Source organism: Astatotilapia calliptera, chromosome 1 (assembly GCF_964374335.1).
Source record: "Astatotilapia calliptera chromosome 1, fAstCal68.1, whole genome shotgun sequence".
In the NCBI taxonomy this organism is placed as follows: Eukaryota; Metazoa; Chordata; class Actinopteri; order Cichliformes; family Cichlidae; genus Astatotilapia; species Astatotilapia calliptera.
The window spans coordinates 4,905,663-4,928,806 of record NC_137422.1 but is presented as its reverse complement, the minus strand read 5'-3'; the positions used below and the strand labels follow the sequence as shown (position 1 = coordinate 4,928,806).

Genomic DNA, 23,144 nt, shown 5'->3' with positions numbered 1-23,144 from the left:
ATGACTGTGAAGCTCATTCTGCTTCTCAGACTCTAGCAGAATGACTTCGGCATCAGTTCCAGTATCATGATAACTGCTCATCGGGGCATATCCAATCAGTCATTCAGATATATGTCAGTCACCATATTCCTGAAATGTGTATTCAAGCATGAAAAATAGCAGAAAGAATGCCCAGCAATGGCATTAGATATGTGCAGATATCAGTAATGGCAGCCTTCATGGTTCAAGCGCCATATTATCCACTAACAACGCTAACATTTACAGACTCTCAGCAGAGCCGCCACTGCTAAAATTAGTTTTCTGAAGCCTTTATTTTCATTTGCTCATTTCTAAGCCACATATTTGATCATCAACACACGAAACAAGTAAAATCCAACACTGCCAAAATGCCCATTAAGTACTTGAAATGCTCATCATGTGATGACCGCCATGTGATACCCGGTTAAACCCAATTATATGACTTTAAATATAGTGCCAATATAGAGAGCTGCAGGCTTTTTTTGAGATGAAGAAGAAAATTGTGAAAAAATAGGAGACTGCTGTTGATGTGAAACTAAAAGAAGCAGCTGAGATAAAAACCATAAACAGTGTAAAAGATAGATGCAACTATCTTCACATTACCCATTTGTTTCTCATGTTGCAACCACATGTAGCACACTAGTGGCTCTATCTTATATATGTTGTACTTCATTTACCATAAATAAATGTTAAAACTGAGATTATTATTGTTAATAATATTTTGAAATTTGATCCAGATTTGAGCAAAGTTGGGACAGGGGGTTACAGAGCATACACCTGTGTAGCATGTTTGGGTTATAACTGCAGCTTATTACAGCAAGTGTAGAGCGGCGCTTATATGAGCGCAGTTTGTGTTTCACCACTTTGGTCTCACTTGTTGCTGACGTTTTCCTCCTCTTCCTGATTGGCTAGCTTCAAAACTACTTGAATACTTTTAGAAAAAAGATCGAGTTCAAATATGTGTTTGAAATATGTCTCATTGTTACTCAGTGTAGCAGAAAATAATCATTCCGATTATATAAACAATTAACGAATGACTTCATGTAAAGTCTTTCCCATGTACTGATATTCAGAGCTGCAGTTTAGTGTAAGAAGTCTACATATGTGAGGAACAGCTGATTTCCACACTGTTTGCTGTCTCGGTCGAACCTGATTTGCCAACCTGCTGAGGCTGTTAACACATAAGCAGATTTATCCGGTTAAGCCGTTGCCTTCTGATTCGTCCACTTTGCACAGCTACCCCTTCAGTAGCGAGCAATTATCAGAGAATCCACATTTGACAGCCGGTCAAATTTGAAGAAAGGGTTCCTAAGGGCTGGTAACGTGGTTACATCGAGCGGTGTGGCTTTGCGCATCGGTTTCAGTGCGCACACTGGGCGCCGTGGATGCGCGTCCACGGAGAACAACTTAGCCCGACTTCATCTGGAAACCTTCTGCTTTCCTTAACGGCTTATAGATGAAAACTACCCTGGAGGAAACTCTTCGTAGGACAAGGAGCCCGTCAGTCTGCGGCGCACGGTGCAACACCGGCGACCATGTCGGACAACTTCACGGATTTTAACAACGACACCCTGCCGGCGGCCGCCGTCAAACATTTAAACTTCCCAGCTCTCATTTTCGGGATTTTCTTGATCATCGTCGTCACCTGTGGAAATGTGCTCGTGTGTATAAGCGTTTACTTGGAGAAAGCTTTAAAAACCACTACAAACTACTTTATAGTGAGTCTGGCATTTGCAGACCTGCTGCTGGCGGTGCTGGTTCTCCCTCTCTTCGTTTACGCAGAGGTAAGAGCCGTATTACCCAACAGGCTTATCAGGTCAGCATTTAGTACAGCATGCGTGCAGATGAGTCTGACTGTGACTCGAAGAAAGCGTCAGACAGAAGATAAGCAGGTATCTCTACATCTCCTGCAGTTCAGATGCAACATTAACCAAGAGGAAATGAAAAATATATAAAGACTGAAGGCCGCACAGTGTGGCTTCAAGACTTCACAAAATCCAAGGTGCCCATAAGAACTTTAAAGGCCTGGAGACTATAGACGTAATAGACGTAACCAAGACGTACAAACCACTGTGCAAAAATAGCAAAACTGGGGAAAAAAACACATGCTTGCTACAAAAAACAGTAAAATGCAAACTTTAGACTCCAAACCCGTCTAAAATACCCTTAACCTCATAAGACCCGAACTCTTCCACAGCATGCATTTTTAATTTCTCTTTGCTATTTGGGCTAATTGGGACCTGATGAATGTAAAAACAAAGAATTTTTTTTGTTATTTTACCTGATTTTTGTTTCTGAGAAAAATGAGAGCCACATATGAGGACATCGGTTTTAAATTTCAATAGAACAGTGTCAGTAAAACGTCCTCGTTAGTGGACATCAGGCCCTTGTAGAGCACAATTTAGTATTTTGGTCTAGACAGCCCAAAATGTGATGTCCACATATGTGGATGTCAGGAGGTTAAAGAAAAGAGCATGGAAACACAGAAAATAACAACTCCAAATATATGGTAAATGGCCTGCATTTATACAGCACTTACTAGTCCCTAAGGACCCCAAAGCGCTTTACATATCCAGTCATCCACACATTCACACACACATTCACACACTGGTGATGGCAAGCTACATTGTAGCCACAGCCACCCTGGGGCGCACTGACAGAGGCGAGGCTGCCGGACACTGGCGCCACCGGGCCCTCTGACCACCACCAGTAGGCAACGGGTGAAGTGTCTTGCCCAAGGACACAACGACCGAGACTGTCCAAGCCGGGGCTCGAACCGGCAACCTTCCAATTAGCCCTAAAGTACTAGTGGACAGAAAGCTGTTGTCTTGAATTCAGGTGTTTATTAATTATAACAATTCTGGAGGATTAACACTCAGATTGTTGTGACTTAGCGAGGTAGCTAATTATACTCATCAGAAAAAGAGCATCATAAAACAGAGACGGCTGTTCGTCTTTCATCAGGATAAATAAAGACCGAGGGGAGACAGTGGGAGCTTTATTCTGGTGTTGAGAAAAGGTACGACCCATAATTCACAACATCTGCAGGCAAAAGACCAGGATGTAGCCTTGCCTTCAGTATCAGGAGCCACCTGCCTGCATGCCTGCCTGTCTAAATATAATAGAGACGCCCTGCTGAGGCTTCCCCTTAAATCCTCCTTAACTAGCTGCATTTGAGATCTTGTTATCTGTGCCAGTGGTCACAGCCAGTTAATCTTCACACCAGTGCTTTGTCCACATACAGTCACTGGATTAGAAAGTCTGTCTGAAAGTTAACGCCTACTGTGCTTGCTGAAGAAGTCAGGGGACAGAGTCATGCTTCATGCAGGAACGTTTGTGGCACTAAGACAAGAGGATTGGGAATATTTGCAGTGAGTTTCTTTTGACTCAAGGTTTGTGTGTTTTTGTGTTTGTTTATGTGTGTGCAGTTTCAGGGTGGAGTCTGGTCCTTAAACATGCTGATGTGTGATGGCCTGATGACCATGGATGTGATGCTGTGCACCGCATCAATATTTAACCTCTGTGCTATCAGTGTGGACAGGTATACCTCTTTACGTTGCTCCTACATGCTTGCTTTTACTGTCAAAGGCATTCGATGAAGATGAGTCTGAAAGGTGAAAACTAACAAAAACACAGCAGATACTATGATTAATCCTTCAGCTGTTCTGGACACAAATACTTGCTACAAAGAAGAAAACGTAATATTAAAAAGGGAATTTCATCATATAGTTATTTCATTCAGATAACAGTGTAATCCAGATATACTCCTCACATTTTGTTTCCTATAAAATAATTAAGTTCCAAACTGAAATTCAAGTTAAAAACAAGCATTAAAACAAATGTTTCGTGGACTTTCTGTATCACCACATCCACACTAAACTGAAATTTCTCTATTTTTAAAGGCCAATGTCAGGTTATTTCAGTCTGGTGAATTAACCATTAATATGGCTGTTGTAGCTTTAACTTTGCAACTTTGGTGATTTGGAAGAGAACTCATCATTTACGGGAGAGCATGAAAAGGTCCAAGGTCACTGCAGCTTTTCAAAAAGCCTGATTTACTATAAATCATTACAGCTAAAATAAAATGACAGAAAATATAGCTGCTTAGGACGGATATATTCGTTTGCCAAGTTAAATCAATGTTGCGCCATGGGAGGTTGTAATGAATCAAAATAGTTTTTTGAATTCTCTCAAAGGCACAGCCACCACAAAATATTACTCTTGAGCACTGCAGCCAGTGAGTAAAGTCATCCTGAGTTCAGGATCACCATCAGGCCGGGGTCCTTCTGTGTGGAGTTTGCATGTTGTCCCCCGGTACTCCCACGTCTCCCACAGTCCAAAGACATGCAGTTAGTGGGGTTAGGTTAAATAGTTATCTGTGTTAGTCCTGCGACAGACTGGCGACCTGTCCAGGGTGCCTCACACCCTAAGACTGCTCGGATAGGCCAGAGGAAAAGCTGCGTGAAAACCTTACTCTGTTTAACATCAATTTTTTTAAATGAAATTTTCATAGAGGGGCTAAAAATTTTGTCCCTGTGTTTGTCTAAATGTCAGCAGACAGTCATCCAAAGCCTTTAATAGACTGAGTCCACTTTACAAATGACTGTCAAAGCTCCCAGGTCTATCTTTTTATTTAAAACCTCCAAACAACGCTTACGTACCCAGCGTGATCGATCAAGGTAAAAAGTATAACTTGACAGTAACTATGACTGAATTAGTCTCCGGAGTCTTTGCTCAGTGACACGAGGACAGAGAATTATTTTTGTAACTCAGAATAATTCAGCTTTGACACTGAAATTTACATTTTTAACCTTATACATTTGAAGTAACAGGAAATACTGAAATGAAAATCATGCAATATAAACTCTGAACAGCTGTGTTACTGTAAGAATAACAGTTTTTTCCAGTGTTGTGAACCAGGCTGAGACTTCCTGTCAGAAGTGGACAAAAGCTAAATGTTTCCTAGGACAAAGTTTAGATTATTTTACTTCTTTTACTTACCAAAAGACTATTTACCAGTATTTAATGTATTTAATGATAGCTTTACTAAAAATGATTAGACAATCAAATTTGGACTACACATAGACTACGAATGGAAACCAAAATGCTTCCAAGCGCTTGAGATCATGATGTTAAACATATCCTTGTGAACGCTTCTTTCTTTCTGCAGGTTTATTGCCGTGTCCATTCCACTAAACTACAACCGCAAACATGTGGACCATCGTCAGATCATCCTGCTATCTGCCACCTGGCTGCTGGCCTTAGCAGTGGCCTCGCCTGTCATATTTGGCATCAACAACGTACCTAACCGTGATCCCACAGAGTGTAAATTGGAGGACAACAACTATGTGGTGTATTCCTCAGTCTGCTCCTTCTTCATTCCTTGCCCCATCATGGTCCTGCTCTACTTTGGGGTTTTCCGCGGGCTGCGTCGCTGGGAGGAGACCCGTAAGGCCAAACTACGAAGCAGCATCGAGGCCTGCAGGAAGCTGCAGCACGCCGCCATCACCACGACCCTCGCCCCAGTGCCGGGCACCATCCCTGGACCTCTGCCCATGCCTCTGCCCAGGATTATTGAGAGAGATCTAGCCCAGTCTCGCATGGATGATTCTGGCGACTACATACAACAGGAGATTCCTTATCCACGGCAGTACAGAGAGAACTCGGTGCCTACGCTGACCTTCAGCCAGCAGCAAATGAAGACGAGAGCCAAGCTCAACAGCAGGGAGAGGAAAGCTATGAAGGTCCTGCCTGTCGTAGTAGGTGAGTGCCTTTATTGGTGAGCCAGCAGCACCCGAGGACCGTTAGTGTTACCAAGCTTTAGTCCAAATCAGTGTTTTACAACTCTGGGTGGATAGTTGACAGAAGCAGCGCTGCTGTGATAACCTGCACTGTAGGATTTGAGCTGTAGCTCCTCTGCCTGCTGTCGAAACACGTTGACCTAAGTGTTCCTGTTATTTCTAGCAGGCTTTTCGCTGTCGCTCGGTTTACGTTCATTCATCCGTTCAATCATTCACATCAATGATTCGAGTCGACAGGAGGTTTGTGTTGTGATCGCTAAAAAGGGAGACGAATCAGAGTTTCCTGAGCTCATTTCCTGTTGGTCAGCTGGCATCAGAAATGTTTTGGGAAAAGCAGAAAGCAGCGTGTCACAGTTCTCTTATGATGCCTCCGTCCAAGCACGCACGAGCTGTGCTGCAACCTCAGAGGCTGCAAATGAAGCTGACATAATTCTGGTGTAAGCCGAAAAGCCTCAACTATAAATGAAATCAAGTTAAAACTGATTTAGGACACTTTCTCATGGGGAGTATGACCTTTAATACAAGTGTAACAGTGAACTAGGTTTTATAATCTTTCTAATCTAATATAAATAATGTTAGCTGAATGTTGCTGTTGAACAAACGAAAGCCCGTCCAGGGCTTGGTTTATATTTTTATGTATCTCTTCCAATAACATGGATCTTTTCCTATTATGTGGCTGAGCTTCCATAGTTACTCAGTTACAGCTTGTTGGACAAAGATACTGAAACACAGAAAACTGCTGTTTCTTCTCATTTTGGTTACACAAAGAAGCTTGTATTGTGCACGTCTGTCACAGATTATAAACCAGTGACACACCTGCATAGCAGAATCTAGACTTACAGGCCAACAATCTAGATGTCCAACCGCAGCTGAACTGAGCAGAGACCGAATGTGGAGCTGCAGATTGGAGCAGTGCGAATGCTGGAAGAGAGCGAGGCCGATGGCAGACGTGGACAAGATGACACATTTGAATTGTTCTACTTTTACAGTAACTTATTAAAATGTGTTTCTTATCTTGTTGTAGCCAGCTTGAGGTTATTTTTAAAGTACAGGCAGAGACTGATTCAGTCTTTCATAGTGAAGGCCCCGTTTTTTATAACCAATAACAGAGGCGGATTACGGGGGGGGGGTGTTTATAGGCTCTGTTTTGAGTTTTGTTCAAAACTAAATGACTTCGTAAAGGGGAAAATATATATCACTGATCCAGAATTAAAACAGGACTACAACAGTTCAAAATCAGGAGTACTGAGGACTTAACCAAGACAGACCCAGAATCAGAACTAGATGATAGTAGCACTAAAAATCATCATAGACCTGCACTACACTTATTTTTTAATTCTACCAAAGTCCACTATTTAGATTCAGAAACGTTTATATAATTATTTACCCTTGTTGTGCAAACAAGCCTGCAAAACTTAATAAATATAGAATTTGAAAAATAACAAACCTAAAAAGAAACACTAGGTACGAGATACATGAGGACCTATGATACGGTGATACTTTTGGTAAACAACCATTTTACTAACATGTGTGTCTCACCTGCTCTTGTTCCTCTCTCTCTCTCTCTCTCTCTCTCTCTCTCTCTGTTCCTCTCTCTCTCTCTCTCTCTCGCTCTCTCTGTTCCTCTCTCTCTCTCTCTCTCTCTCTCTCTCTCTGTTCCTCTCTCTCTCTCTCTCTCGCTCTCTCTGTTCCTCTCTCTCTCTCTCTCTCTCTCTGTTCCTCTCTCTCTCTCTCTCTCTCGCTCTCTCTGTTCCTCTCTCTCTCTCTCTCTCTCTCTCTCTCTCTGTTCCTCTCTCTCTCTCTCTCTCGCTCTCTCTGTTCCTCTCTCTCTCTCTCTCTCTCTCGTTCCTCTCTCTCTTTCCCTCTCTCTGTTCCTCTCTCTCTCGCTCTCTCTCCCTCTCTGTTCCTCTCTCTCCCTCTCTGTTCCTCTCTCTCTCTCTGTTCCTCTCTCTCTCTCTCTCTCTCTCTCTCTCTCTCTCAAACACCAACATCATCAAATATACAGTTGAAACCAGATGTTTACAAACTCTTCATTGCTGACAATCAAGCCAACACATTTTCGAAACAACTCTGGCTGATTGGGACCCACACCCAGTTTCACACCTTGGCTCAGGCGATTAGAGGATCATCAGGGGGTCCTTTTGTCCCTCTGTGGGGGGATACTCCCACTAGGTTTATATCTGGGACTCTCCACCATTTGACCTTAGAACTGAAGAAGCTTCTCGGATGAGAGGTGAAACGTCTTCAAGCAACTTAAAGAAGTCCAGACGCTTTTCTTTGCAAGCTCCTTTGACTACGATGACCTGGATGACTGAGAACCTTCACAGACATATCTATGTAGACTATGCACATATCATACAGTTGAGTGCGTAATCACATTTCAGTCATTCAGTCCTTTGGTTTGTTATAAATGCATATTGTGAGAGTGAACCTAACAGAAACCTTTAATAGTGTATCACAGTGTATCACATTTTTTACATATTAAATTAACTCTGAAAGAATGTCCTGTGGTCAGGCTGAAACCATTACTCACTCTGTGGCGGCAAAGAAAACCATCTCTCTTCTCTTTAGTTTTTCCTCCGTGGCAAATCCTTACGGGCCATCTTACAGTGAATTTGATCTTTTGTGTGTGTGTGTGTGTGTGTGTGTGTGTGTGTGTGTGTGTGTGTGTGTGTGTGTGTGTGTGCGCTTCACCTGTGGAGGTCACTGGTCTGTCACAGAATGACACAGAACCATTCACACTCCACACCAAAGGGTCAGATGAGCAACAGATTTCAACCCAAGACTTTCTTGCTGTGAGGCAGCAGTGCTGACTACTAATATCAGTGCCACGGGGGCGTCACATTTGTAGGTAAATGCCCTTTTCAAACCATTACTTAACCCAACACCTGAGGAACAGAAACAAAGATTGTGACCATATTTAATACTTGTGGCCAGCTGCTGACTTTGTCACTATCACTGTAGGTTTTCTGTACAGACAAGTGGTAGCTGTTACACAGACCACTAAAAGATTGGACAACTGTAAGAAAAAGCAGGAAAAACAGGGGAATTTTGGTTTTGGGAGCTTGTTGTTGACTGAGAGCTAGCTGGAGATGAGTTTAGCCTGGCATATGGACAGCTGGAGCTATGGATGAGTAACTAGTTTGGTAGAATAGAGCAGGCGTTTAATAGACTAGCAGAATATACACACTGGGAGGCTGCTGCGTTGTTATGGTTCAATGAGCAAAGAGCTGTGGGATGGCCGTTTAATGAGAGGAAAGTGGGGGATGCACATTTATGACAAAAGAAGACTTGCCTGGTCTAGGTTTGGTGTGACGCATATAGACACTGACAGTTAGCCAAGTCTACAGTCAGGCTGAGTGGAAGTGGCAGAGCCGGGTATTTAAAGGGCTTGATGACTGAGTAAGCTGCAGCTGCTAAAGCTCTGGTTCCAATACACCTGCCACACACACACACACACACACACACACACACACACACACACACAGACACTACAGGACTAACGGCAGGTCAACCTGACCCAGAAAGGGATGTGTGGGGGAGTCAGATTTGGAAGCTACAATACTACTCATTATCCAAATGTCAGTCATTATCAGTATCTCTCTCTCTCTCTCTCTCTCTCTCTCTCTCTCTCTCTCTCTCTCTCCATGTATATATTTATATATATACACACTCACAGGGCTCTAGACTAACTTTTTGCCACGGTTGCACTGGTGCACCTTTTCTTAGGCTAGGGCTGGGTATCATCACTGATTTCTATAATCCATTCGATTCCAATTCACAAAGATTTTCCTGGCCTGGCTTTTTATAGCAGATAACCTTAAAAAATTCTGCATTTTGCATAATTTTAAAATGTTTAAATTCCTGTCCGAGGTCATTTAAGTAAAAAGATTAAAAAAAATAAAAAAAGACAGCGGCCGACAGCGCTGTAAACAACAGTAGACTGATGGGTAATAAGCGAATGAATAATGCAGAAAACAGAGATTTGAATGGTAAATGGCCTGTATTTATATAGCGCTTTACTAGTCCCTAAGGACCCCAAAGCGCTTTACATATCCAGTCATCCACCCATTCACGCACACATTCACACACTGGTGATGGCAGCTACATTGTAGCTACAGCCACCCTGGGGCGCACTGACAGAGGCGAGGCTGCCGGACACTGGCGCCACCGGGCCCTCTGACCACCACCAGTAGGCAACGGGTGAAGTGTCTTGCCCAAGGACACAACGACCGAGACTGTCCAAGCCAGGGCTCGAACCGGCAACCTTCCGATTACAAGACGAACTCCCAACTCTTGAGCCACGATCACCCCAATTTGAGAGAGAGAGAGAGAGAGAGAGAGCGCTGTGCATGAAGTGTGATTTTATCGTGGTGGAAGCAAAACAGCAAAAGTCAGAGTGAATTCATGACGATGTTTATCAAATGTGAAGCGTAGTTTGATCTTCTTTTGCTGCTGGTTCAGTGAATTTTGGTTGGAGAGAGACAAAACCTGCAGCTCAGACTCTAGCGCAAAAAAGACGTAAACACAGCGCGGACCCGATGCATCAGAATCGGTGAGCTGTCGGCTTTCAGCCCCGACGGCTTGTCTGTCTACGGGCCGTCGGGTGAGAAAGCCGAGAAAGAGAAAGCTGATTCTGTTGCGTGGGGTCCGCTCTGCGTTTACGTCTTTGTGTGGAGTCCGTGTACCTGCTCTCATTTACTGTTTGGTGGTTGTTGAAATAGTTTTATGAGCTTTAACCTGAAATTCTGGCGTTTCTGGCAAAATAAGTTTATATTTAAATGTCAATTCAGGATTTAATGAATCGATATCGCTTTATTCAAGCTACTCACCTCTCTCTATCCAAATCAAATGTACACATGAAGGACTACGGGAATATCTGGACCACGGCCAATCAGAGAGGCCCCGCCCCTGACTGTCTCTGATTGATTTAGACCACGATAGGGGCATAATGTGTGTCTGCTGTTGACCACACGGAGACGTTCAGAGTGGCGGAATTTGTTTTTGGGTTTTTTGTAGCAAAGAAAAAAAAGATTCATAACTCTATATTTCAGATTCCTGACAGCGCTTTAATTCAATTCAATTCAGTTTTATTTATACAGCACCAAATCACAACAGTTGCCTCAAGGTGCTTTATATTGTAAGGCAGACCCTACAATAATAGATACAGAGAAAAACCCAACGATCATATGACCCCCTATGAGCAAGCACTTTGGCGACAGTGGGAAGGAAAAACTCCCTTTTAACAGGAAGAAACCTCCGACAGAACCAGGCTCAGGGAGGGGCGGGGCCATCTGCTGTGATTGGTTGGGGTGAGAGAAGGAAGACAGGATAAAGACATGCTGTGGCCACCCTTTAGTGACAGCTCTGCAAACCCTCGGCCTTCTTTCAGTGAGCTTCATGCGTGACGACTGTGACAGGACTGTGACAGGAAGATGGCGCCTTTGCTCGGCTTGCCATCTACCTGCCTACGCTGTGTTGTATTTTATGCTTTTATATCAGCCCTGACGTTTAATATATGGCGCTATGCTGCTGTGATTTACGACCGTTCTTCCTTGCTCCACATCAAAGACTCTATGGAACGTCTTTATGATGACTGGGACAGTTATAGAAAAACTTTTCCCCCACCATTTGTGCACTCTTCCACCTCACTGGATTACTTCTTGCTACCTGCGAAACGTGCCCTAAGCAATTCCAAGAAGAAATCGGGGAAAAGAGGCTGTAGGGCCGGCATCCAGGTACACATCAGACGAGACTACAGATCGGAGATTTCCCGACTCGTCTGGAGGCGTCCCCGGTTTCTGCTGCCAGTTACCCTTCCGGATTTGATTGGAAACACGTACTTGCAGCCACTACAGCGTGGATCCTGCCCATCTGATGCTCTGGATTTTGCCAATTATCTCCCCACCGCTGCGCCCTCACAGCCCGCATCGCACAACCGGTGGTTGGCCCCGCCGGTTCCGTGGCGCTGCTGGAGACCTCGCGTGCGGGCACGGTGTTTGCTGTCAATTCCACTCCGACAAGCTGATGGGAAACCTGCGCTGTCAGCTTTTAATCGGATCGCGCTCTTGAACGCCCGCTCCATCGCAAACAAATCCTTCTCTCTGAATGAGCTCTTCACAAGGAAAAGCCTGGACTTTCTGTTTCTCACCGAAACATGGCAGAGGGATGGCGAATTTATTCACCTAAATGAACTGCGTCCTGCAGACTGCTCTTACTTGGGCGCCCCCCATTTAGGTCGCCGTGGTGGAGGTCTTGCCATTGTCTTTAAGGACAGTTTCACCTGCAGAGGTATGCAAACTGAAAACTATTCTTCCTTTGAGTCGCAAACAATTAAGGTGGGCTCTACGAACATCTTTCATTGTGTTTTAGTCTATCGCCCTCCTGGCCCTGCTACTGAGTTCTTAAAGGATTTTATGGACTTCTTATCTTCTATTATCAAGCTGGAGAAAGCTTTAATTCTTGGGGATTTTAACATTCATATTGATGATGCCTCATCTAACTCTGCAGCTGAACTTCTATCTATATCCGAGTCTTTTAACTTTGTCCAACATGTCTCCGGTCCAACCCATGTAAAAGGCCATACCTTGGACCTTGTTTTTTCCTTTGGCCTCAACATTGGCAATGTGTTTGCTGAGGATGTACATTTGAGTGATCATAACTGTATCTTTGTTGAACTTAATTTTAGCTCTAAACAGACGCCTGTGAAGTTAAAAACTCATAGACGCATAATAACTGAGACTACTGCTGAGAGGTTCTCCATTATGTTTGACAGGTCTCCACTTGTTATGATGTAAATGTTCTTATTCAGTCTTTTAATAGGGAATGCACATCCATTTTGGATCAAGTGGCACCTATTAAAACAAGCTCGGCTTTACAAAAGAAGACATGCCCTTGGATAAATGAGTCTATCTTAAACTTAAGGAGAATATGCCGCAAAATAGAACGACTATGGAAGAAAACCAAACTTGACGTACACAGGCTCCATCTTCGAGATCTCATGCTCTCCTTAAATGACACAGTGAGAACTGTTAGATCAGAATATTTTTCTAGACTCATAACAAAAAACAACAGAAATCCCAAGTTTCTTTTTGACAAAGTTAGTGCTATTGTCTCCCCAGATGTGGGACCTTTAGATGTACACTCTAAAGTAGATAGTAATAAACTCCTCCGATTTTTTAATAAGATTAACGACATCAATGCTAAAATCTCCCCAAAGCTTTCTTGTTCTCCGAGTCAGGCACTCCCTTTGTACTCCTGGTCGACTTTTACAACAGTAACATATGATGAAATAGCAGCCCTGGTGGACAAAATGAAGCCGTCCGAGAGCCCCTCAGACATTATCCCCACTAAGCTTTTTATTAATGCCTTTGACACCATTGGTCCTTGGGTTGTGAACCTTTTTAATGTTTCTCTTCAGACTGGGGTGTTCCCCAGCTTTTTTAAACATGCCATTGTGGAACCAAGGCTCAAAAAACCCAACCTGGACCCAACACTACTTCAAAATTTAAGACCTATCTCCAAACTCCCATTTATGTCAAAACTCCTTGAGAAGGCAGTAGCTGTCCACTTTACGGCATACTTGGAGAAATATAACATCCATGACCGTTTTCAATCTGGGTTCCGTAAATTGCATTCCACTGAGACAGCACTACTGAAAGTTACTGATGATATTATGATGTCAGCAGACTCCGGAGAATACACAGTCCTAGTCTTGTTAGACCTCACCTCAGCCTTTGATACAGTCAACAATACCATCCTGATAAACAGACTGAGAGACCTGGTTGGGATGTCTGGCTCTGTTCTAGACTGGTTTTCATCTTATATATCTGAAAGGAGTTTTAGTGTGTCTGCAGACCAGATCATGTCGGAATCTACAGAGTTGTTGTGTGGAGTTCCTCAGGGCTCTGTGCTGGGACCTATTCTGTTTTTAATATACATTCTTCCTTTAAGTCAGATAATACAGCAGTTTCCTGAAGTATCTTATCATCTTTTTGCTGACAATATTCAGCTATATTATTCTTTTAAGCCTGCTGAAGCTCATAAGCTCTCCAATCTGATTGACTGTTTAACCAACATTAAACAATGGTTGAACAATAACTGCTTACAGCTAAACCCGGCCAAAACAGAAACTCTGATTATTGCACCAGGCAGTGCAATACCTGATATTAAACGGCGACTGGGTGACTTAGGTTCCTCACAGAAACATAACCTTAGAAACTTGGGTGTCATTTTTGATGAAGCTTTTTCTTTGGAGGGGCATTTAAATCAGACAGTAAGAACCTGCTTTTTTCACCTGAGGAACATTTCTAAACTTAGATCCATCGTGTCAACAAGTGAACTCGAGATGATAATACATGCTTATATCTCTACAAGACTTGACTACTGTAACAGCCTGTTTACTTGTTTAAACATGAAAGGGCTCTGGGCTGGGGCCCGGGCCGGGCCTCGGGGGCTTGGGTCCTGGTTGGTGTGTTGCCGGGGTTGTGGGCGGGTGGGTGCATGGGGGCCCGGCCCTGGAGCAGGGTGCCGCCGGTGCGTCGAGCCGCCTGGGGGGCTCTTCAACTGGTGGGGGGGATGGTCACATCTTGCAGGAGCTTTCTTCTCTTCAGGAACTCTCTGCAGGAGGGGGAGATACAGGAGAGGTGGAGGAAGATCTCAGCCTGGGCGTTTACCGTCTTATGTAGTCTGGAAGATGTGTGGATGGTGGGGTGGGTGCAGTTTTCTCTGTGGTGGGGTTGGGTGGACTGTCCAGGGCTCTGTGGAGCCGGAGGGCGCTACTGCACTGGGCCCCGGTCTGATGGGCCTGGGCCCCCCTTCCCTGGCGGGTCGCGAAGGGTGGGAGTGCCTACTGGGGTCAGCGGGGGAGCTGGCCCCAGGGAGGGGTTACCTGCCCCTCCCTTCCTTCCCTCCCCATCTCCAGCTGCCTCCCTCTTCCCGCTCCTCCACAACCACCCACACATGCAGGGCCTTGGAGTGGGGGTATGTCACCAGGGTGCAGAGGAGGCTACCCCCCCCCCCCCGTCCCCTTCTGGCTGCCTCTGCCTCAATTTTATCCCACAACTTAGACATTCACATTATTCACACTCTCATTACACATACATATAGGATCTTGGGGGTGGGCACAATCACGGAGTCCAAATTACCATCAGGGTGTATACCTCACCCCTGACGACGTTGCCCACCTCTCAATTTTAAATACACTTAGTCATTGAGGGCTAGCAGGAGGGACTATGCGCTTACCTGCTGCTCCTTGGCAGGTAGCTCCATGCCCTCCTGGGTTTTAATTGCACCTTAGAACACATATGCATCAACACTACAATGAGCGGGTGGAGGGAGGTTTGGAGTCTTCTCCCACCCCCATTCTCTGCGGCCTGCTGGAGCGGGAGGGCTAGTAGGAGGAGTTGGCCGTCCGACTGCGGTCTGGGGTGTGGGGCCTCCCTGCTGCTGCGGAGTCGGGGTGGTCTGCCTCTCCCCACCGCAGGGAAAAGGGTAACACCACCTGGGTCTGGGTGCAATTCCCCCCTCCAGGGGCAAGGGTACCTAAACCTGGTTTGTAGAGTACGCTTGGGGAGTGTGATTGTGTGTACAGCGTCTCTTTATGTCTGTCTCCACGTTGGTTGAGTGTGGAGTGAGTGCATATGAGAGCATGAGGGTGGGAATGGATGTTTGTGTCTGTGTGTGCCTGTATGTCTGTGTCTATATGTCAGGTTGGGTATCAGACGCCACCTCTCTGGGGACACCTCAGGCCCTCCAAGGTTTGGAGGCCTATCTCCACCCACCACCACTTCCCCTGCCGGTGGCGGACTCCCTCAGGTGTCGGTGTGTTGGTGGTTCTTTGTGTCTGGGGGTGGGCGTCCGGGTACACACCGGCTCACTCCTTGGCGGCCGCTTGTCGGGGCCTGGAGCCTGGGGCTCGCTCGGGCCCCTTTGGAGGTGGGGTGCCCCCGGCCTCTCGGCCTGGGGCTCGGTCACTCAGGCACAGCTGGGGGCCGGCGGAGCTCACGGGCGCGTCACTGCAACTCCCCCTGACTTCTGCTCCGCGGCTGCTGGGCGAGCCCTCATCTGGGACTCTCCTCAGCTCTTACTGGAACAGTGGCGCGGCTGCCCCTCTGTTGGTCTTCCATGGTCTCTTGTGTTCTGGGGGCCTCTGGATGTCTGGAGTTTTGATCTCCTCCATACCCGCTTCACACCCTGGAGGACGGGGCTGTGGCCCCCCCACACTCCCTAGCAGATCATTACATGGAGAAACCTTTGGAATGCAAGCATGCTGATCCACACAGGTGTACACATGGGTATTCACAGACGCGGACTAAAGCTTTCTTGGCTGCTGCCTCAAAGCACACTGTGCGCTGTCTATCTTGCGTGCTGCACAATATCGTTTATTATTTAGTAAATATTGATATCTATGACTAGCTAGTCTGCAGCGAGGCTACTGACCCGCTCGAACAAGGGTGCTCATATGACCCCTGTTTTAAAGTCGCCGCACTGGCTACCAATCAGATTCAGGTTCCATTTTAAAATTCTAGTTTTAACTTTTAGAGCATTACAGAGACAGCCCCCCCCCCCCCCCCCCCCCCCCCCCTACATTGCTGATCTGATTCATACACATACCTCCACTCGTAACCTGAGGTCAGCAAACCAAACCCTTTTAGTGGTCCTCCACACTCGTTTTAAAACCCGAGGGGACCGATCTTTCCAAGCTGTTGCACCCAGATTGCGGAATGCACTTCCCCTATTTCTACGGGGTTTGGACTCAGTGGAGACCTTCAAAAAGCAGCTAAAGACATTTTTATTTCAAAAAGCTTTTAATTAGACCAGGGTTTTCATGGTGTATTTTATGACTGTATTATGTTTTTACCTTGTAAAGCACTTTGTGACATATGTCTGTGAAGGGTGCTATATAAATAAACTTTACTTACTTACTTACTTAGTCACCTGAGATGGTTTCACCTCACAGGTGTGCCTGTCAGGGTTCATTTGTGGAATTTCTTGCCTTCTTTATGGAGTTGGGACCATTAGTTTTGTTGTGCAGCAGTCAGGTTGGTACACAGCTGACAGCTCTATTTGACAACTGTTAGAATTCATATTATGGCAAGAACCAATCAGCTGAGAAAAGAGAAATGACAATCCATCATTACTTTAAGAACTGAAGCTCAGTCAGTCTGGAAAATTACATAATTCCTTTATGGGCAAATAGCTGCTAAGAAACTACATGGCATCCTGTTAAGACACCATTTTAACCACCACCAAGAAAAAGAAACAAGCAGAAGGGATTTGTTTGGGCCAAGAAACAGAAGGAGTGGACATCAGACCAGTGGAAATCTGTGCTTTGGTCTAATGAATCCACATTTGAAATCTTTGGTTCCACCTGCCGTGTCTTTGTGTGACACAGAAAAGGGAAACGATGGTTCCTACTGTGAAACATGGAGGAGCAGATGTGATGGTGTGGGGGAGCTTTGCTGGTGACACTGTTGGGGATTTATTTAAAATTGAAGGCATATTGAACCAGCATGGCTACCACAGCATCCTACTGCGACATGCATCCCATCATTTATTTTTCAACAGGACAATGACCCCAAACACACCTCCAGGCTGTGTGAGGGCTGTTTGACCAAAGAGTGATGGAGTGCTGTCCAGACCTTTGACTGGTGTGTGTGTATGCTCATATGAATCTGTCAGTTACAACTTAAAGTGAAAAGAAACTTGATTTCCCTTTTGTACGCTCTCCACAGGTTGCTTCTTGTTCTGCTGGACTCCATTCTTTGTGGTCCATACGATGCGAGCCGTGTGTCTGACATGCAGCATCCATCCTGGTCTAATGAGCACTGTCACCTGGTTGGGCTACGTCAACAGTGCTCTCAACCCCATAATTTACACCATGTTCAACACAGAGTTCAAGAAATTCTTCAAGAAATGCTTCCGCAGCTGCTGCTGACAACAGATTTCCCACCACAGACTCTGCAGTGAGCTGAAGGCGGAATGACGAGACTGGGAATGGGTTTTGGAAGGATTTACAGGATTTACAGCATATGACTTCTGCTGGAAAGTCAGAGGTTTTCAGTTTAACCACTTACTTATGGTTGATAGTGGCTTGCTGACAACTTATTAAGATTGTTTCTAAGTTGCAAATACTGATCTTATAAATTCCATATCTGGGTCTGTTTTCTCCGTTGATGACGTGATTTTGTGATCCCCACGAATTACGGCCTAGAAAAAACTAACAGTGCATTTGTGGAAAGCTACAGAAAACAGATGAACACAGCCTCCCTTATTGAAAACAGAGATTTCACTTTGTCTACATGGCACTTTTTTTGGAATATACTGTCCATCAGCCTTGGCTGGCTGGGGTTACTGTGAGCCAGTTCCACAGAAGGACATGAGCATCTCAAAACATCTCCAACTATACGGAAAGACTGAGTAAGCTTCAACAGAGCAGAATGACAAGCAGCTAAAAGCAGCTTCAAGAGCAAAAACTTGTCTAAAATCAGCCACTCATGCCTACTGTTATGAATAAGCATAAAGCAACAGTTTGGCATGATGTGTTTCTTGCAGACAGATAAAGAAGATAAACACCGGTCTCATGTTTGTGTGGTAAATATGAAGCTACAGCCAGCAGCTGCCTAGCTTAACTTAGCTCAGAGTAGCTTAGCTTAGCTCAGTATAGCTTAGCTTAGGCTAAAGGCTGGAAAGAATAGAAACATTAAAAACATTGTACAGCTCTGAATTATCGTCATCTCGGCCACATAGTAGCAATTTTCAGTCATTAGAAGCAGAATTAGTAATCAGTGCTCGCTTATGAGTTACCCACTGAATAAAGACTTTTATAGTATTAGATGTGATTAGTGGCACAGCAAGATGCACTATGTAGGGTTACAAGTCCTACTTTGACTCTGCTCAGAAGACTGTATTGCCTCCTTTACATTACCAGTCTAGAATCTAGTGTGCGACCTTTTCCAGCCTTTATGCTGATCATAGCTGAGCTAAACAACCTCTGTGAGTGTGTTTGACTGAGTGGAAGGATATAATGATGTTGTGTTTATTCTATCTTCAGGTAAGAAACCATTCAAGTGTTTCCATACATAACAGACTGAATAAATTTTTTGATATAATGAAAAGTTCACATCAGTTCAATTTAGACTGCTTCTAGATCAGGCATGGCTAATCTGTAAAACTGTGCATCAGATCTTGTCGTATGAATTGTCAGGTACAGTTAAGCATTGTAACTGCCTAACTGATTTTAGCTGAAAATGGAAAAATGTTTTTCCTTCAGAGAAAGAGGATTTTGGAACGAGACCCAAAGTGTGAAAGATAACAATATTTAGTCATGAACTGCTGACATCTAATGAGCTGGTGTGAACCTCTTCAATGGTATACAACACTGAATATAGCACAGTCGAAACTAGCTTACTTTAACTGCTTTAAAGTAATTTTAAGATATGTAATAATGAAATGATTCATATAATATTAGTAGCTTTATGCCTTAAATTCAAAGGATGTTCTTGTCCATCATGATAGAATTGATCCATCTAAAACACATGCAAAAAAATGTAAGCTGTCGTGGAAATAATGAGTAATTTATTCCTTTCTCTGCTTCAGCGCTGAAGGAACTGCACGTCTACATAAAGTTTTGTTATATATACTATATTTGCTCAACTTCTCATTATTACAGGAAATGAGTGGTATTAATAATTCTTTTTAAATTGCTAAATAACAGCAGCTTATGATACTTAAGATACCACATGTTCCTTCTGCAAACATTATTTTCTACATTTTCTTTCACATATAGACACATAATATGTAGTATGATTGTAATGCATGTTGTAAGGGGAAGAAAATTACAATAGTTTTCTGATACTGTAAGAAGACATTCTTGTTGGTTTAGTTCAAGGCATAATATAATGAAAATGTGTGCCATTTTAACGAGCATTTGTTGTTAATGTAAGAAACCATGCTAATATTGTTATTGTTCCTAGAGCAACATTACAGGAATATAAGATAAAACAACTATTGCTGTCTCACAAGATTCCAGTTAAAGCACATTATTGCTGAATAATACCGAAAAATCTTAAAAACAGCTGTAGACGTTGCAATTTTATTTGGTCATTGGTGTATTTCCAGTGTGCTTGATGCTGAATGAAAGCTCACAGAAAGTTTTTCCACGTTTTGTGAGTGGTATCATTACCACTCTGTGTTTTGTTACTGACTGTGCCTACTGTATGCCACATCCACACTTTAAGTGGGAAAGTTTCTAATAAAATGTTTCATCTTTCTAAAAGCTCAGTCTTTAGTGGCCTTCATCTGAAATCTAATCAGCTCGGTTTGAGGTTGGCGTGGTGGGTGTATGGCATCGTTGGATGTGCCAGAACACGTCGTTCCAGGCACACAGACCACATCCCAGATGTGGTTTTAGCTCATTCTCATGGAGAGAGAAGGGACTGTGTACTGCATGTTAGTGTCATTTGTAAAAATCAAAATTTTTGATAAAGGTGGAGTTCAGAAATAAGCTGTGTCCTTTTTACTCGAGTAAATCATTTTGCGTCTTTCTTAAGCTGAGCATACGATTATTTCAGCTCCTGCTCAAACTGTAAGATTGACTCGCAGGGGTTAGAAGGTCACAATATCTTCTCTCCCTCTCTCTCCCTCTCTCACTCACACACACACACACACGCACACACATACCACCACCACCATCAACTTTGTTAAATTGCTAATGAAAAACATAATTGAGCACCAATGTCCATCCAACTCTTTTCACGGTTGTTGTGGTCTTGATAATTTTGTGAGGCCACATCGAAGAGGCTCGGATGAGCCAAAGTTCTACAAGTTGTGCCTCCGTCGCTTGTGTCCAGATCACACGCTGCACTGCTGCTCCGTCTTTTCACTTCCATTTCTGTGTTTGTGCGTGCGCAGTGTGAGAGGCTGCGGTGACACCCTCACGAGGGGCGACAGGATTTCAAACAGGTTTGATTTTCTTACGACCAAAGGATTGATGATTTCCATGGTCGTGAGGTGTTAATCGCTTCTCGTTACCCCACGTATACTACACGATGCACGACGCACGATGATTAAGGCGAAACTTGGGCCGATCCCTAAAACGGTCACACGACTGAAAAATCAGCTCAAAATGACCTCAAAATCGCACCGTGTATGCCCAGCTTTAGGCATGATGAGGCTTTTGTAACCACTTTGCAGTTATTCTTGAGGCTCTTTGGTAGTTGTTTGTTTATAATCGAGGGAGTTTTGTGTAGTCATTTTGTTTGAGGTCGTCATGTCTCTGTCGTTATTTTGTTCTTTTTCAGGCGATTCTCTCTCTTTATAGTCACGTTATTAACCTAATAAGAACATTTTGTCTCATTGCTGCTATTTCTCTTTGAGGCCGTCATGTCTCTATCTAGGACCTGTTTCCTGTTTCTCTTTGACATGGCTTTCTGTCCTTTTGGTCATGTTGTGTGTCATTGTGGGCGGTTTAATAGTTTTGTTATCTGTGTCTGGCTGACCAGCTTCACTTCATCACAGTCACAGTGGCGGAGCGGGGGGGTGGCTTACTGGGCTTAAGCCCGGGTTGTTTTTTCAGAAGCCCGGGGTCTTTTGGAGTGTAATTTTTTCATAGTTAGATGCCTGGCTGACAACTGTATAAAACAAAAACTACACACAATATTCGAAGCACATAGCGCACACTGTGGGAATTTATGACTCTGCGTAAATCCCCCCTAATATTGGTATGATCCGAGCTCAGGCACTAAGCGAGGGGGCGGGGGCAGCTGCTGCCTGCGAGTGCGCTGTTGGAGAAGCGCAGGGAGGCAGACAGAGGAGAACTGAAGTTTGACCAGGTACCAAAGTAAATCATTCGTACTGTACAAATAATGTAAATATGACGGTGAATCACGAAAGATTGATATCAAACTGATCACTTGACCCATATTACGTTACTTTCTCTTCGAGTGAATCAACAAATGAATGAAAAGGAATGAAAAGCGGAACAACAACAATGCTGTTTCTTTAGAGAGTCTTAGCTTACATGTGTGTTTATTTCATATTTTCAGTTGTTACCCTCCACGGCTAAATAAATCGGTTTCAGTAATGCACTGATATACAAGAATGGACATAAGGAGCTTCTTTCAAAGAAAAAACTCTGGTAGATGTTATTTTATATATTATGCTTTGTATGTTGTTCAGTATATTTCTATGCAAAACAAGAGGAACTTCAACACAGCAGTACATTCACAGTTGAAACCAGATATTTACATACACTTTATGGAAAACACAAGAACAATTTTTTACTGTACAATATCAATTTAGAGTAAACTTGTTTTGTTTTGGATAAATAAATATTGAAATATCTTTTGAATTAGTTAAATGTCAGAATAAAGAGAGACAGAGCTTCTATTTTTATCACTTTCATCAAATCTAGGAGTACATGTACACTAAGTTTATTGTTCATTAATAAGAAAACTGCAGACGATTCCATTCTGAGCTGAAGAAGCTTCTGATTGGTTAGTAGAGTCCATGTGAGTAAACTGGTGGCACAGCTGTGGATGCATATAAGGCAAAACACAGAGCCTGTTTCTGTGACATGGGAAAATCAAGAGATGTCAACCAAAACACCAGGAACAGAATTGTGGAGCTCCATAAGTGTGGCTCAATTTTGAATACAATTTGGTGCCGTTTACAATTAAGAAACACAGACAGTTTCTCTCTTTACTCTTAAAGTTAACAAATATGTTTTTTATATTTATCAATCTAAAAAAAATAAACATTTAGTCTGATTTGATGTTACAATTAAAAAAGTGTTTTTATCTGAAGAGTATTTAAACATCTGGTTTCAACTGTATATTTTATGATGTTGGTGTTTGAGAGAGAGAGAGAGAGAGAGAGAGGAACAGAGAGGGAGAGAGAGAGAGAGAGGAACAAGAGCAGGTGTAGTGCAGGTCTATGATGATTTTTAGTGCTACTATCATCTAGTTCTGATTCTGGGTCTGTCTTGGTTAAGTCCTAAGTAGTCCTGATTTTGAGCTGTTGTAGTCCTGTTTTAATTCTGGATCAGTGATATATATTTTTCCCTATATGAAGTCATTCTCTTTTGAACAAAACTCAAAACAGAGCCTATAAACAACACCCCCCCCCCCCCCCCCAATCCCACATGCATACTACCCTTTAGGGCTAAGCCCCAGGTGTATCAAATGTCTGCCTCCGCCTCTGCTTCATCATTCTGATGGGAGCCAAAGATTTCCTCAGCATTTTGTGTGAGCTCCTTTTAAATCCACACCAGTTCTCCTAGTTGCACTTCAGCTGTGGCGTATAGGTTGTTCTGTCATCTTGGAG

General features: G+C 43.7%; 1 protein-coding gene and 1 long non-coding RNA gene across 3 annotated transcripts; one reads left to right on the top strand and one right to left on the bottom strand.

Moving 5' to 3' along the window:
* Positions 1-292: 292 nt before the first annotated feature.
* LOC145428724 (uncharacterized) lies at positions 293-1,817 on the bottom strand. Its single transcript, XR_013909038.1, has 2 exons — positions 1,758-1,817; positions 293-1,663 (listed from the first exon to the last, which is right to left on the bottom strand). It is a non-coding gene; the product is annotated as an uncharacterized LOC145428724 (long non-coding RNA).
* Positions 1,554-20,097, top strand: drd4b (dopamine receptor D4b). 2 transcript variants are annotated; one of them, XR_013909030.1, is made up of 5 exons: positions 1,554-1,802; positions 3,447-3,559; positions 5,189-5,781; positions 17,388-17,470; positions 17,555-17,692. XR_013909030.1 is itself a non-coding variant. In XM_026147107.2 (4 exons), the coding sequence occupies exons 1-4, from the start codon at positions 1,554-1,556 to the stop codon at positions 17,755-17,757; spliced, it is 1,158 nt and encodes a 385-aa protein (XP_026002892.2). In that variant the 3' UTR covers positions 17,758-20,097. The 2 variants fall into 2 exon arrangements, 1 of the variants encoding a protein (XP_026002892.2); XM_026147107.2 differs by lacking the exon at positions 17,388-17,470 and having other exon boundaries at positions 17,555-20,097.
* Positions 20,098-23,144: the final 3,047 nt, after the last annotated feature.

Coding starts and splice junctions, on each gene's coding strand:
- drd4b (XM_026147107.2), top strand. CDS start 1,554: ATGTCGGACAACTTCACGGATTTTAACAACGACACCCTGCCGGCGGCC. Junction 1,803..3,446: donor CTCTCTTCGTTTACGCAGAG/GTAAGAGCCGTA, acceptor ATGTGTGTGCAG/TTTCAGGGTGGAGTCTGGTC. Junction 5,782..17,554: donor GGTCCTGCCTGTCGTAGTAG/GTGAGTGCCTTT, acceptor CGCTCTCCACAG/GTTGCTTCTTGTTCTGCTGG.